General features: G+C 39.2%; 1 protein-coding gene across 1 annotated transcript in view; it reads right to left on the reverse strand.

Annotated features, from left to right (window-relative positions):
• The window catches only part of hdac11 (histone deacetylase 11), a 46,174-nt gene that overhangs the window by 8,222 nt on the left and 22,052 nt on the right, over positions 1–15,900 (reverse strand). The window contains exons 9-10 of the mRNA XM_030729858.1: positions 8,416–8,512; positions 6,150–6,328 (exon numbers count right to left, since the gene is read on the reverse strand). Coding sequence (XP_030585718.1) covers positions 6,150–6,328; positions 8,416–8,512 — 276 coding nt within the window. The remainder of the gene's footprint in view (positions 1–6,149; positions 6,329–8,415; positions 8,513–15,900) is intronic.

The raw sequence follows: 15,900 nt of genomic DNA on the forward strand, positions 1-15,900 counted from the left end.
CAGGCCACTTGGATATGTGGTCCTAAATCCGATACATATCCGATCTTTTCAAATGCGACCTGAGTGTGTACGGCCAGGTCGCATTTATCCGACCTGCACGTCATTGATACTCGACAAACGTCACTATTCTGCGTCCCGTTACGCGGACGTGTGTGTGACTTCCGCAAACACTGAGCACGCTCGCTACATGTGACGTTTTCCCGTCCTCTACTGCGCATGCGGGACACTTTCAGGTTCGTCTGCTGTTCACACACAGATCACATCCAAGTCGCATATATTTGGAAATGTGAACGACCACGCAAAAAAAAATCGGATTTCACAAAAAATCGGAATAGGGTGACTTCAGGCTGCAGTGTGAACGTAGCCTTAGAAATGTCAGTTTCAAGCTTCAGTGTTCAACTTCACACAGCTGCCCAGCAGTTAACAGCTGGTGTGCAATGCTGTGTTGTATCTCACTCCTCATTTACCCCTAATATGATTTAATGCAAGCTCTAAAACAACTGCAAATAAATGCAGTCTATCCAAAGCGTGTTTTTACTAATTTGACTAATTACTTACTGTCTACACCCACACACATCCTCAACGAGCAACACTTGATCCTGGTCTGACAGGAGAAATAATAAACCAGTTAGAGCTGAACAAACCTGCTTGACACCAGGTTTTCATTTCAGTAATTAGAGGAAATTAATAAGACTTCCATCTGCATTTAAAAATGATCTTGCTGAAAACAAATGATTTACAGTAATTTAAGTCTCTGTACACATAATGATATAAACTAATGAAATGGTTCTAGGAAAGTTCATATACTGTGTAATGAATATCAAGCACATGAATTCAAATTGTTGATTGACAAAATGATGTGCAGTACAGCTGCAGCGACCCTCTGCGCTCACTCTTCGATGTATGTTTCAGTCTATGTTGGAGCTGTTCCAGCTGTTTTGAAAAGTAAAAATGGGAAACAAAGCAAGTGTTTGACCGTTTACATGCTGGTTTCACATTAACATGCTTAATGGATTTTTTTAGGAGATATTTTAGGGGAAAATTCAAATAGCATCTTCAAGTCAGCAACTGGCTATAGTGACTGGCTGATGTTTTTGACACCCCCAGATAAGCTGTTTATAGACACGGGCCAGCAGCCTAGAAAAAGTAGCGCCCAATCTAGGGGCAGGGTAATTAATGAGATTATAATTTTGGTTATGATTTCAGCTTCTAACCATTACAAAATTGAGACAATCAGGATAACATGATTACCATTTCTCAGTTGTTTCACTACCAAGTTTTCATTTCTTGGCTTAGAAATCAAGCACACATATTTCCTTTACAGCATTACGTTTTTTCAACTCTCCCTCAAAGCTGCAGCCCACTCTGAGTTTATGCTGCACTCCTTTTACCTCTGAGGTTGGATGTCAGAGTTGACCATGTTCCTAACAAGGTAGAGCTATTTACCCATCGCTAGCAATACCTTGAATACAACACACTGCCTCCACCTCCACCCTTTTCTGTTTTTTTTTTTCTTGTCAATTAGGCAATTTAAGTTTCAAGGAAATTGCATGTAAAGGTTTTTTTTTATGTTACTCTTAACTTAATGAGTAATCGTTAAGAAACTGACATGACAATTATTTACCAAAAGACTATGATTATGATTATAATTATGATTTTTGCCATAATAAAGCAGCCCAGGTTCAGTCTACTAGCCTTGACTCTTGTCTTGTCTTCACCCGATCCACTTAAACTGCCGGCATAATTCAAGCATATTTAGTAGAGACTTGAGTCGACATAATGTAATGTATACTCAGAGTCAGCTCTGACCCTGTTTGAGAGAAGCAATTAACTTTTTCACATATAAGGCAGTTTGTATGTTTTCCATTTTGAACCAGATACTCATTACTGTTTGCTTAAATAAGGTTTATGTTAAAAAAAAAGTTGCCGGGTCAACTTCTATTCCAAAGCACATACCAAAAAAAAGCAAACACCCAAACAAACAACAAAAGCAGTGCCTTTTTCTTCAGTGAGCTTAAAAAACTTGAGATATTTTCTTTCTTTTCCTTTAAAAAGTTTGCACATCTTGTACTTTACATAGTGTTTCAGTGACCTTAATAAATGTTGGTAACTTCAATCTTCACAGTTTCACAGCAGAGCATTTTTGTTGTTCCCAGATTAATCACATCCTGATGTTTTTCCTGCAAGTCATGGTTGTCTCAGCTAATGATCACTGCTACAGTTGATAGTGGGCTCAGGACTGACACTGGGAGTGCAAGTAACACTTAAATGTTTAAGGCCGATACCCTGTTGACAAAATCTGCACCTCTCAATTGTGTAGCGTAGCCAATGAATGGTGTCCTAATTGTGTCAGACCCAACCATGCTTTTGCGTAGTTTATGTTGAACAGAAAAGCTTTTTCATGCTATGATTTATTTAATAAAACATTCTGCACAATTCCTCTGAAAAGCAGATCCAACACCTGCTTATGAATACAATATAAGATTATCAGCCTAACATTTTTTAACATAGACTTTTTGTGTCCTTTAATTGTCCTTTAGTTTTAGTAGATGAATCTGAGGTGTGAATTTGAACATCCTCGGTTGCATCATTAATCAAGTTATGACCAACATTAACATTTTGTGGAACAGACGCCACCGACGCCAAGGCTATGAAAATAGTTTGAAATAGTATGAAAATAGAGTTTTTCTTTGAAATAGTCGAGCTAATAAAACCAGCTAAACATCTGAGATTGTCCAAGACGTGTATTTGTGTAAGTGAGAGCCGCAGGATGTCCTCATTAAAATACAGGCCTGACAGCAGGCATTTGACAACTCCCAGAAGCCACAAACATGAGTTTTGGGACTGACCCACAGATTATGCTCTGTAGACATGTTATTATAAGATTAAGGTGAGGCATGAATTCAGCACCGTTGGTGAAGTGTTCCGACTGTAGATGAAAGAAGGATGTGGTCTTGATTCGCTACAGTTACAGACATTTTTGTCTGACTGGGCTCTTCTCCATGGCAACAGCAGCTGAACCATTCACAGGTTTCTCTGATTTCTTTAAAACTCCACATTTTCCAGCTTTTTAGGATGGTTAAAACACAGCTGTCTCATTTCTGCTCAGTGCCCACTTCATTATATATACCTGCACAGACACTACAACAACTTTATTATTGTTACCTTTATACGTTTTGCCGGCACTGACATAAATGTTTATTACACACTGAGCACTTTGTTATAGGTGTTCCTGTTTATAAACTTCATATAAAACAATGTATTTGTTCCGTGTTCACTACAGGATACGATTAAACTATTAAACCCATGAGTGAGGAAAGTGTTAGAAACACAGCTGACTATAATAGCATACAGTTCAGTATTCTGATGTTTAGTTACTGTAGATTGTATTTGTTCTTGCTGCTGTAACACAATAATTTCCCTCATGGGATCCATCCATCCATCCATCCATCCATCCATCCATAACTCCATGCTGTCACCTCCATTTTGCTAAAATACAAAATGGAATGAATACCTCTATGACATTGTAGGGATGATCACAAAAAAACGTATCAGACTAACTTTTTTCATTGGGCACATGGGGCCCAATTTTTGGTTTAATGTTGAATTTGATTAACGCACCACTATCCACACACTAAAGCACCAACTGTTAACTGTGTGGTGGCTTTAGCGGCTGCAACAGGACTATGTATGTGCAGTATACCAAAGGGAGAGCACCATATCATATCTATCCTTGCTCAAGTACAGCAATATACTTCGATGGACATCGGCTGAACAGTAGTGATAGCAACAGCAGTAACAGCAGTAATAGGTTACAGGATTTCCCTGGTTGTGAAATCCCCTTTTTGTAGTTGTTTGAGCTGTTTATATTCATTTATTTTAAATACATTTAATAGTAATTGTAGGGCAATCTGATACATTACGTGACTAAACTGGTGTAGTTTCTGTCTAAAAAACAGTAAGTAAAAAAAAAGTTAGGTAAACACCACCTCACCTGAACAACAACACTGACTTATTATACGTGTCATTATTTATTTAACAAAAATTAAGCACAAATGCAAAAGCAGTGTATGAAAAACTAAGTCCTCCCTTACTGATTCCATAGGAATTAATAGGTTAAGTAGCAGCCAAGTGCTGCTTGGCTGCTACTTAACCGTTGCTGCCCATAAATATGGGACTGGTTAAAAGGAGAATTTGAAGTCTATCATTCTACACTAAGAAAGCTTAATCAGTGTAAAACAGCAAATTCACCCCAATGTTAGACTGTGCAAAGCTCAGAGAATCTACAGGCCTCAGTTAGCATGTTAAATTTTAAAATTCATGACAGCACAATTAGAAAAAGACTGAATAAGTATGGCTTGGTCAAAGCATTGCCAGGAGCAAGCCTCTTCTGTCTAAAAAGAACATGGCTACATGGCTTTGATTTGCAAAATGGCATCTGAACAAACTTCGAGACTTCTGGAACAATTGGCAAACAAGACTAAATCGGACATGTCTGGTGACAGTGTACAGCACCACATTTGGTGAAAATCAAACAGCATATCAGCAGAAACACCTCATACAAATGCTCAAGCATGGCAGTGCAGGGGAGATGATATGGGCTTGTTATGCAATGGCAAGACCCGGGCACCATGCAGTCATTGAGTTGACCATGAGCTCCTCTTTATAGCAAAGCATTCTGTCTGACAGCTAAAGCTTGGCTGAAACTGGGTCATACAACACGACAATTATGCCAAGTACACCAGCAAATTGTGCTAGAAGGTGGAGAAGAGAGAAGGAGTGTGGAGGAGAGAGGGACTTTAAATGTAGGGACTATGACTGGTAAAGGGAGCGAGCTGGTTGATATGATAGCGAGAAAGAAGGTAGATATATTGTGTGTAAAGGTGATCAGGTAGAAGGCCAGGGGCATTGGAGATGGATTCAAGCTTTTACCATGGTAAAGGTAAGAAGCAAAACAAAACAGAAGTAAGAAAAATATGCAAATAGTGTGGTGGAGGTGAAGACTGTCAGGCTCATGAGTTTGAAACCTAAAATTGAATATGACGGGAGAGTTACCAGATGACTGGGAAAGTACAGCTGTAGTACTGAAGAAAACTACCAAGAAAGTGTTTTGTGTATCCTCTGGACAGAGGAAAGAGGACAAGGAGACTTGGTGGTGGAATCAGGAAGTGCAGGAAAGTATTCAAAGGAAGAGGTTAGCAAAGAAAAAGTTGGATAGTCAGGGACATGAAGAAAGTAGACAGGAGTATTGGGAGGCTAGATTTAGAGTAAAGAGAGAGGTGGCAAATGCAGGCAGGTTGACAGATGAGGTCAGCCAAGAGCCTCTGTAAACTATGATGTTTGCAGACAACACTGTGATCTGTATAGACTAGGGAAGAGAACCTGGAAAGGTGGAGGTATGCTCTGGAGAGAAGAGGAAGGAAAGTCAGTGGAAACAAGACGGTATACTTGTGTGAATGAGATGGAGACAGGTGTAAAGGTGATCGTGCAAAGTGTGTAGTGATAGTGAAGGTGAGACGAGTTTAAATACCTGGTGTCACGCATACAAAGAAGCAGTGCACAAGAGAAGTGAGGAAGGGAGTGTAGGCAGAGTGGAGTGGGTGGTGACAAGTGTCAGAGGTGATTTGTGACAGAAAGATAGCAGCAAAAGCAGTGGTTTACAAGATGGTAGTGAAACCTGCTACAGGAAGAGCTAAAGCGATTACAATTTTCATTGTTAGTGACCTGGATAGACAGGATTAGAAATGAGTATATCAGAGGGACATTTCGGGTTGAGACAAAAGTTAGAGGCAAGTCTCATATGGTTTAGACGAGTACAGAGGAGGGATAGGGGATATATTGGACAAAGGATGTTGAAGATGAAACTGCCACGCAGGGGGAAAAAGATATGCAGAGGGTTGATGTGACAGCGGGATGCTATGGATAGAATAAGATGGAGAAAGACGATCCTCTGTGGCAACCTCTGAAGGGAGCAGCCTTCTTTCCATGACTATAGGTCTGGTGGGCTTTTAAACTTCTAATGCATGAGTGGAAACCCTGCTAATGATGATCCAGATTGCTGGCTCAGGAACTCAAAACTGGCAAATGTCATTCCAGCTCACGGGTGGTATTTTGAAACCCGTGTATAAAATAATCAGTAGTGACAGTACCTGTGGTGATATGGAGAGTCCTCCGAGGGGATCCCCATCCAAGATGTCTGTCCCTGCATTATAAACGATGACATCAGGCAAGACCTCATTCAGTGTGCCCTCCATGTGAAGCTCAACCTTCTGAAGGTACTCTGAATCTTCAGTGCCCCAGTCCAGCTCCACCTTCCTTTTTATTGCTCCTGGTGATGAAGAAAAATGAATACAAGATTGGTGCATATAGGACAGTGAAACCACAGTACATAGCTACTCAATAACCCAACTAAAACAAAGCAGAAGCATTTATGGGGAGTTAAATCCACAGACATCACTTATACATGGCTTAGGAATTGCTGCAGTATTTCATGCAACAGGAATTCTTTCATAACTGGCAGAGTTCTGAGAGCAGTAAAAGAAATGAATATTATGAGGAAGTATATGAATAAAGCTTCTACTGACTGTAATGAAATTTATATGGCAATACTGAGGGAAGTCATTGATGGCATTGTAAAACATCTGACTTGTATCTATAATATGTCCTTCCAAATGGGTACTTTTCCAAGTAAAATGAAAATGGCAGTTCTTCTATCATTATATAAAGCAGGACGTAGCTATCATCTTGGTCAGTGTCTATACAGGAAAAACCTTTTACTGATAGTTTAGACAGTTTTATTGAAAAGCACAAGCAGTTTGACTTATAGTCAGTATGGATTTAGAATATAGAGATCACATGTATGGCACTGAAGAATACCACTAACCATGAAATATATAAATGGAACAATATAGCTTCAACACAGCACATGGCTTACATTGGTGAACAGACAACAGTTCATCAGAAAGTCAATATAAATATCTGAGGGATACCACTTTGAAGACCCATAGGAGTCTGTATGTAAATTGTTTATTTAGAAAATAATGACAGAGTATGTAAGGATCCTGTAATTAACTTTAGTTACCGCTACTAATCATGGTTTTCATTCTAGGAAAGACTTGCACCTGAGGTAGTTATGTCAAAGCATTTTCAAGACACCCATCAACATCTCTGGATGTTTGAAAATGACCAAATAAACTTGTGTAACAGGGATGCTGGACAGCATTGTAGGTGTTACTTGCTTGATCTGCAGCACTATTTAGGTGGGTGCTACAAGTCAAAGTAGCATATGGTCAATGCTGTTCACTTTACCTATGAGTGGTTTTAATGTTGTTGCTGATTGGTGTATGTGTATGATGGACAATGAAGAAGATGGCAATTATTCATGACAAATATTGAGTAAGCATACAGGGCCAAATATGTAATTTAGTTTTCCACTCCTTTTTTTTTAACATGTTTTGTTAACTAATATCTTGTTTCTAACATGTTCAAACCAAGTAAAACTCAAACAGTTTGTGAAAAATATTTTTTTTTATACATCAGTGTAGGTAATTGCATTTCTCTACCTCTAAAATATCACAATTCTGCAGCAGTGCTTTAACTCCATTTATAATACTTATAATACTAATTGAAAATAATGAAAAAGGTTAATTAGGAAACTTTTATGTTTTTAAGCAGAATTAGGCTGTAAAAGCAGTAAGAGGCAGCGCAACAGCACATTAATGTAGAGTTCCTGGTAGCTTTCACAAGACTTTCAAGAAAAAATGTAAGCTTTGGACTTTAAAGGTACAGAGAAAAAAAAAATGTCTTCGAGAAAAAAATATGAAACAGAGTTTTTTTTTTATCTTAAACAAGCCAGAATATACATTTATTTTACTCTCTTAAGGGGAGAGACAATTATAAAATGTCTTAAATTCAATTAATTGCATAGAACAAGATAACTGAAGGATGGAGAGAATATTTAAAGGCAGGGTTGTGACATTTGCTCTGCAGAGTATCGTTAGACTCAGGGTTAAATAGCAGTCTGCAGTCCCTGTCAGAGAGGCTTTAATGTATTGACAGATTAATTTGTGCCGAAGCCATGATTATGGTGTTGCAGGGGCTGCTGCGTGCTAGATTTCCCGCTGAGTGCTAACAGAGTGAGTAGTAGTGCTGAGGGAAATCACAGCATAATTAAAATGGCACACAGTTACATCTTACGGATGGGATGGGGGAAGAAGCCCCCACTACTCCAACCTCAACCTTTGATGGGGAATTTGGAGGACTGTTGGCTTTTGTTCATGTGTTCTCCTGCACTTAAATGCATGAGAACATGTGAACCAAAAATCTCTTTGAGTATATGAATTATTTCAAAATTGCTATGAATTTAAAGGTTAAAAGAGACAGTTTGAGAGTGAAATTGACAGTGCTTTCACTCACTTTTGGCATATCCATCTCCTGGATAAATGTAGCGATTATACATATCCATGATGAACACTCGCCTGTCATCCAAAAAGTCACGCTCGTGTCCATTTCCCTGGAAAACAGTGGGACCATGTGTCATTCAAAAAGAACATGAAAGCATGTTGATGCCATCACTGTTTCTTTAAACATCATCAAGCAATGACAAACTGAATCAAGTAAGCCTTTTTTCAATCGTGAAGATGTCTTTGACAGTACACTACATCATTTGACAGCGCCAAGGTCCACACAGGTGTCCCTCAGACCCATTCGTTTACCGAAGACATGCTGCGCTGACTGACAGCACCAGATGAGGAATAAATAGTCTTGTCATCTGAAAGCATTAAACGTTAAAAATGCTTTCGAAAAAGTCATGGTTATTCCATCACTTTTCATTTCCTCCCCTCCATTTGTCACTCAAAGTGTCTGGCTGCTGTCAGGAGATTAGGCTTTGTGCCAAGTCTAGTAGTACAGGATGAAATGGAGAATGTATGGGACATGCAGTACAATTTTGTACAAACTAAGCATCATGCCTAAGTGACTGCGTAATGCATTTTTGTATGGTGAATTGAAAAGATGGCTGCTTGATAGGCTCTAATGTCTGGCACAAAAAGAAATCCAAAGTAACGATCAAGTGAATGTATGAGGAAACAACTATGAAAAAGAGAACTTGAAGTAACAGCAAATACAAGCATAGACAATCACATCAATAAATAATACCACTTAAACTGTCACAATATTAGATCTTCGCTACACAAATATCCTGGCCAAAAGAATTCATACTAATGATAATATTGCAATATCTATAGAAATAAAAAGTCAGAAATCAAAATCATCCCTAAACTTACATTTTGCATTTATGGCAAATAGTAAGAAGTCACAACAGAAGATTACAGTCTAGTGTCCTGGGTAGCAGAGGGGAGAGAGTTCAGTTTCCTGACAGCCTGGTGGAGGAACTGTTGCTCAGTCTGTTGTAGAAGGCCGGAGGCTCCCAAACCTCCTCCCTGATAACAGGAGACTGAAGAGGCTGTGTGAGGGGTGGGTAGAGTCACCCGTAATGCTGGCTGCTCTGTGGGTGAGGCGGGTGTCATATATGTCCAGGAGGGAGGGGAGTGGGGTGCTGATGATCTTTTCAGCTGCCTTCACTATGCGCTGCAGGCTCTTCCGTTCAGAGGCTGTGCAGCTTCTGAACCATGCAGTGATGCAGTTGGTTAGAACACTCGCAACAATGCCTCTATAAAAAGTGTCCATGATGTTTGCTGGAGCTCTTACTCTCCTCAGTTTGTAGAGGAAGTAGAGGAATTGTTGGGCTTTCTAGGCCAGCGCAACAGAGTTGGTGGTCCAGGAGAGGTCACATGGGATGAGCACACCCCCATGTGACCATGTGCTACTCACCCTTGCCACTGTAGAACCATTAATGGTTAGAAGCATGTGCTGGGTGTGTCATCTTCTGAAATCAATGCTTATCTCCTTTGTTTTCCCCATGTTTAGGGAGAGGTTGTTGTCTCTGCACCACATGGCCAGTTTGCTCACCTCACTTCTGTAGTGGGTCTTGTCATTGTTGTTGATGAGACTCACAACTGTTGTGTCATCCACAAACTTGAAGAAGAGGTTGGTGTTGTGGATGGGAGTGCAGTCATGAGTCAGCAGAGTAAATAGCAAGGGGCTGAGCACATATCCCTGAAGGGCTCCCGTGCTCCATGAGATGGTTGCTTGAGGGGCTTCTGCAGACTCTGACTGCTTATGGTCTCCCAGTGAGAAACTCCAACAGCCAGTTGCCTGGTGAAGTGACAGACCCAGATGGTCCAGTTTACAAATAAGTTGCTGAGGGATGATGGTGTTGAATGCTGAGCAACTTCATCCAGCCTCATTCAGATCTATTACAGCCAGTTTATGCTGTAGGGTAATAAAAAAAAAAACTATTCACCTCCCTTTTTATGATCAATGATGTTAATTAGCATTTGCAATCAGGTATCCCATGACCCATCAGCCACCCATATCACTATAACTTTAGCTATCTACAGTACCATTCAAAAGTTCGGACATACCTTCTCATTCAATGATTTTATTATTTTCCTGCATTGTAAATTACTACTGAAGTCATCCAGACTATGAAGAGACACATAAGGAATCATGTAGTAAAGTTTAAAGTGTTAAACAAACCAAAATATGTTTTAGATTTGAAATTCTTCAAAGTAGGCACCTTTGGCTTTGACTACAGCTTTGCACACTCTTGACATTGCCTCAATCAGCTTCATGAGGTAATCACCTGAAATGGTTTTCCAACAATCTTGAAGGAGTTCCCAGAGGTGCTAAGCACATGTTGGCTCCTTTGCCTTCACTCTGTGGTCCAACTCATCCCAAACTATCTCAATTGGATTTCAATCAGGTGATTGGTCATCTGACTCAACATTCAATCACCCTCTTTCTTGGTCATGTAGCCCTTACATAGCCTGGAGGCTGTCCTGTTGAAAAACAGTGTCACCAGCAAAGGACCCCCATACCATCATACTTTCCTCCTCCATTACCTCACGGTGGGAACTACACATTTAGGAACCATCCGCTCACCTTTTGTGTGTCTTACAAAGACACGGTGTTTGGAACCAAAAATCTCAAATTTGGACTCATCAGACCAAAGGACAGATTTCCACTGTTCTAATGTCCATTCCTTGTGTTCCTTGGCCCAAGCCATTCTCTTTCTCTTGTTGCTCTTCCTTAGAAGTTGTTTCTTTGCAGCAATTTGACCATAAAGTCCAGATTCAGGCAGTCTTCTTTGAACAGTTGATGCTGAGATGTGTGTGCTACTTCAACTATGTGAAGAATTTAGGTGGGCTCTTATCTGGGTGCTGTTAACTTGCGGTTTCTGAGGTTGTTAACTCTGATGAACTTATCCAGTGCAACAGAAGTACCTTTTGGTCTTCCTTTCCTGGGGCGGTCCTGATGCGAGTCAGTTTCATCATAAAGTTTGATGGGCTTTGCGACTGCACTTGAGGATACTTTCAAAGTTCTTGAATTTTTTGGATTGACTGACCTTCATTTCTTAAAGTAACGATGGACTGTTGTTTTTTTTTTTACTTAGTTGAGTAGTGCTTGCCATAATATGGATTAGAACATTACTCAAATAGGGCTATTCACTGTATACCAACTCTACCTCTTCACAACACAACTGATGGTCTCAAACACATCGAGAGAGCAAGAAATGCAAGAAATTAACTCTTGGCAAGGCACAGCTGTTAACTGAAAGCCATTCCAGGTGACTGCCTCATAAAGCTGACTGAGAAAATGACAAGATGTGCACAGTTGTCATCCAAGCATGAGGTGCCTACTTTGAAAAAACAAATGATGTTTGATATTACACTTTTTTTGTTTACTAAATAATATCATATGTATTTTTTTTATAGCTTGGATGACTTTAGTATTAATCAACAACACAGACAATTTTTAAATAATGAAAAACCACTGAATTAGAAGGTGTGTCCAAACGTTTGCCTGATACTGTACACTGTACAATGCAGACTTTAGTATTAATAATTTTAATAAAACAAAATGATTTTAATGTGGTGTTAGTGTCAGCACTGATACATAAGGGGTTTTACTGGAAGGTGAAGGCTCTGTGCTATTAAAGGGGGCCTGTGATTTTTTACTTGTACATGCACTGAACTACACTGAAATTTGGCCTTTTTTAATATAAGCATCCATCATTTGAGCAGTAGCTAATTACAGAAATACAGAAAAACAGAATACACACACTTAATTGATAACTTTTGATGAATATGTAACATTTTAGATACACAAACATTTATATATGTATATGACAATGTAACTACACATCTGTACAGTAACTGAAAGGGAACAATTTTGTTAGTTTATTTTTCCTTCTCATCTCTTTTTTTACTAGTCAGCTGACAACTTGAGATCAACACAACTGGGTCAAACACCCCTGTGTCAGACCCACTTGAGGCTTCATCAGAACACCCAAAACATATTTATTTGCCTTCCGGGTATGGGTTATTTTAAGAGATGCATTGCAGACATAGTAAAATAATAAACCACACACTAATGCAGCTGAAGTTCATATTAAGGGTACAGACAACTTTGAATTTTCCATTAAGTTTTATGTTTTACTGTATGGATAAACCAATAAATGCATACTGCACTGAGAGGTCACACAGACTTATTTCCGAAAATGACTACATAAGCGAATGCTCTGTCCTCCAAATCTAAAAGCCAGCCTGAGACTATAAATCATCTCATATGCTGCCTGAGCTCCTGCTGCCTCTAGTCTTATTCATCTTATCTTCTCCCTCACACCCTGTACTGTACAATAAAAGACTGCTGTTTCACTGTTACTAGTGTCAGCCGAAAGCCTTCAAACAAGAATTTTCCTTCAGTTGTTTAGAACATATATCCTCACTAAGTTTGAACATCTGTATTAAATATTGGAAACATACATCACAACTTAACAGCACAATCAAAGAACTAGATATAAAACATTTACTTTTTTTTTCCATTTCAGAGGCATAGTGGACTGTTTATACACACACTACATTTTGTGTAATTTATAATTAATGTCTGTTTTAATTCTGTGCCAACAACACTGAGTTAAAACCACACTGGGTACACTGAATAACAAGGTTTCTCCTCCGATGTGTATACAACAAACACTGATGGTGCTTTCAAAATGATGAGCTGTTTATAAAAACACTCCATAATTTCCCATATGTGCTTGCATCAGTAGTGATAGGCTGTGAAAGCCAGCAGCATATCTTTCTCATCATTTTCACACTCATGAAACATTAAAAGAGCATGTATGCTTCTTTATATTCCATATCCATTCACTCTTGGATCTACAGTGTCAATCAAAGGTTTGGACCCACCTACGCTTCTCCTCACATACAAGGTCTTGAATAATCAGGCCCCATCTTCTCTTAAAGACCTCATAGTACCATATCAACCATTACAGCACTGTTCTCTCAGACTGCTGGCTTACTTGTGGTTCCTAGGATATTTAAAAGTAGAATGGCAGGTAGAGCCTTCAGCTTTGAGGCCCCTCTTTTTTAGAACCAGCTCCCAGTTTGGATTCGGGAAACAGACACGTCTCTACTTTTAAGATTAGGCTTAAAACCTTTGTCCTGTTAAAATGGGGCTTTTCCTTCCCACTGTCCCCCAGTGCTTGCTCATAGGTGATTGTCTGATTGTTGGGTTTTTCTGTATTATTGTAGGGTCTTTACCTTACAATATAAAGCACCTCAAAGCTAATGTTGTTGTGATTTGGCACTATAAAAATTAAATAAGATGTCATTATTTTCTACATTGCAGAACAAAACTCAAAACATCAAAGAAAATCGTATAAAAAAGAACACATGAAGCAAAAAAAACAAAAATTATGAATTATTTAATCATTTTGCAAACAAGTTAAAAGCTGAGCCATAAGGACTGCAATTTGCTCAACACGCATTGCTTTGTAGCTGACTTTTCGTCACTAGAGGAAGTTCTGGGCCCAGGCTGCCTCGAATGTATTTACAGTACCACCCAATCATACGTCAATCAATAGTATCCTTTGCTCTCATTCATACTGGCTTCAGTAGTTCACTTTTAAGTTTAACTTAAATGAAAAGTTTAATTCAGGACCTGCTTCATATCACCAGCTGTTATTTCACACATCATCCCTGGAAGTCGATGGATGTTATTGACTGTATACGGTCCCTGGGATTTCTTGCCCCACTAATGCATTTGAGACCATCAGTTGTGCTGTACCAAGGTAGTGTTAAAATGTTGAAAGTTTCAAGTCCAAAACCCTTCAAATGCTGGGTTGAGGAGTCCCCAACAAAAGGAAGACCAAGAGTTTCCTCTGCTACAGAGAATGGGTTCATTAATGTTACACACCACAATTACCAGCTAACTTCACCTCACATTAGAGCCCAGATCAATCCTTAAGAGTTTAAGTAGCAGAACTGTCTCAACATCAAGTGTTACAAGAAGACTGTGTAGATAAAGACTTCATACTTAACTGCTGCAAACAAACCACTACTGAGGGAGACTAATAAAAATGGGATAACTTCTTGAGGCAAGAAATACAAGGAATGGATATTAGGCTAGTGAAGTCTGGACTCTGGCTTACATGTTCCAATTGTAATTTGTATGTGCTTGTGTGTAATAGTAATCATTTAACCAAAACCTGGTTGAGATGGTTTGGAATGAGCTCCTTGGAGAATGAAGGTGATGACATTATGAAACTGGCTGAGAGCGCCAAGGGTGTTTGTAAAATCTGTAACATACGAGTTAGGTCAAAGCATTGATGGTTTGGTATTATTCTAGCCTAGCATAAACAGGCTCTGAACATTATTAGACAACAATGTTTCCAAAAGAATTAGAAATAGATTAAATAGGTTCACATAGGTAGCACATCACCAATGAGAGCAGCTCAGTAGAAAAGAAAGATGGGGCTTTTCTACATGGAGTTTTCATGTTCTCACAGGCGGGTTCTTTCCGGGTACTCCGGCTTCCTCCCACAGTCCAAAAACACGTATGTTACGCTAATTGGTGACTCTAAATTGAATGTGATAATGTGAGTGCAAATGGTTGTCTGTCTCTCTGTGTTAGCCCTGTGATAGACTGGCAGCCTGTCCAGGGCGTACCTCGCCTTTCACCCTATGACAGCTGGGATAGGATCTAGCCCAACTGCGATGCTGAACTGGATAAGCTGAAGAAAATTAATGGTTGGATGAATGAAAAAGCCCACACAAGTAAAGTCCACCATTCAAAGTAACAAAAAGTGTGATGTAGAGCTAAGCGATGTAAAAAATGCCAACACACTGCAAAGATGTCACTATATCAAATGGTATTAGATAAACATCAGTGATTATACCAGCATAGGTAAGTCAGTTGAAAATTTGTTAGAACAGATGGTGAGGCAGACACATACTCTTAAATCTGTCTCCTTCCAGGGCTACTATTGTTCTACATCACAGAAAAGAATTTAAATAATAAAAAAATCTTGAATGAGCTAGGTGGATCCAAGCTTAATTATACAGAAAAGACTGCTCAATATAATTCAATTTAAATTGTCTAACACAAATAGTTTAAAGGAGTGTACTATTCAGTGTCAGTGGAGATGTCAACAATCACTGTTTGCCTTTATCATGTATTACAGATAGCATAATAATAGATGGTAAACAGACTGGTTCTTATAAAGCACTTTTCTACTCTACTTTGAGCACTCACAGCGCTTTATAATAACATGCCTCATTCACCCATTCACACACATGAATACAAGCGCATGCAAGCACTTCTTTCAATGACAGAGTGCTTTCAATCTAACATTTTGCACACATCCATACTCCGACGGTTGTATCAGAAAGCAACTTGGGGTTCTGTATCTTGCCCAAGGATACTTTGGCATGCAGATGAGCAGCCACCAACCTTCCGAATAGTAGGTGACTTGCTCTTCCTCCTGAGCTACAG

The sequence above is a fragment of the Archocentrus centrarchus genome, chromosome 5, assembly GCF_007364275.1.
Source record: "Archocentrus centrarchus isolate MPI-CPG fArcCen1 chromosome 5, fArcCen1, whole genome shotgun sequence".
NCBI classification, from domain to species: Eukaryota; Metazoa; Chordata; class Actinopteri; order Cichliformes; family Cichlidae; genus Archocentrus; species Archocentrus centrarchus.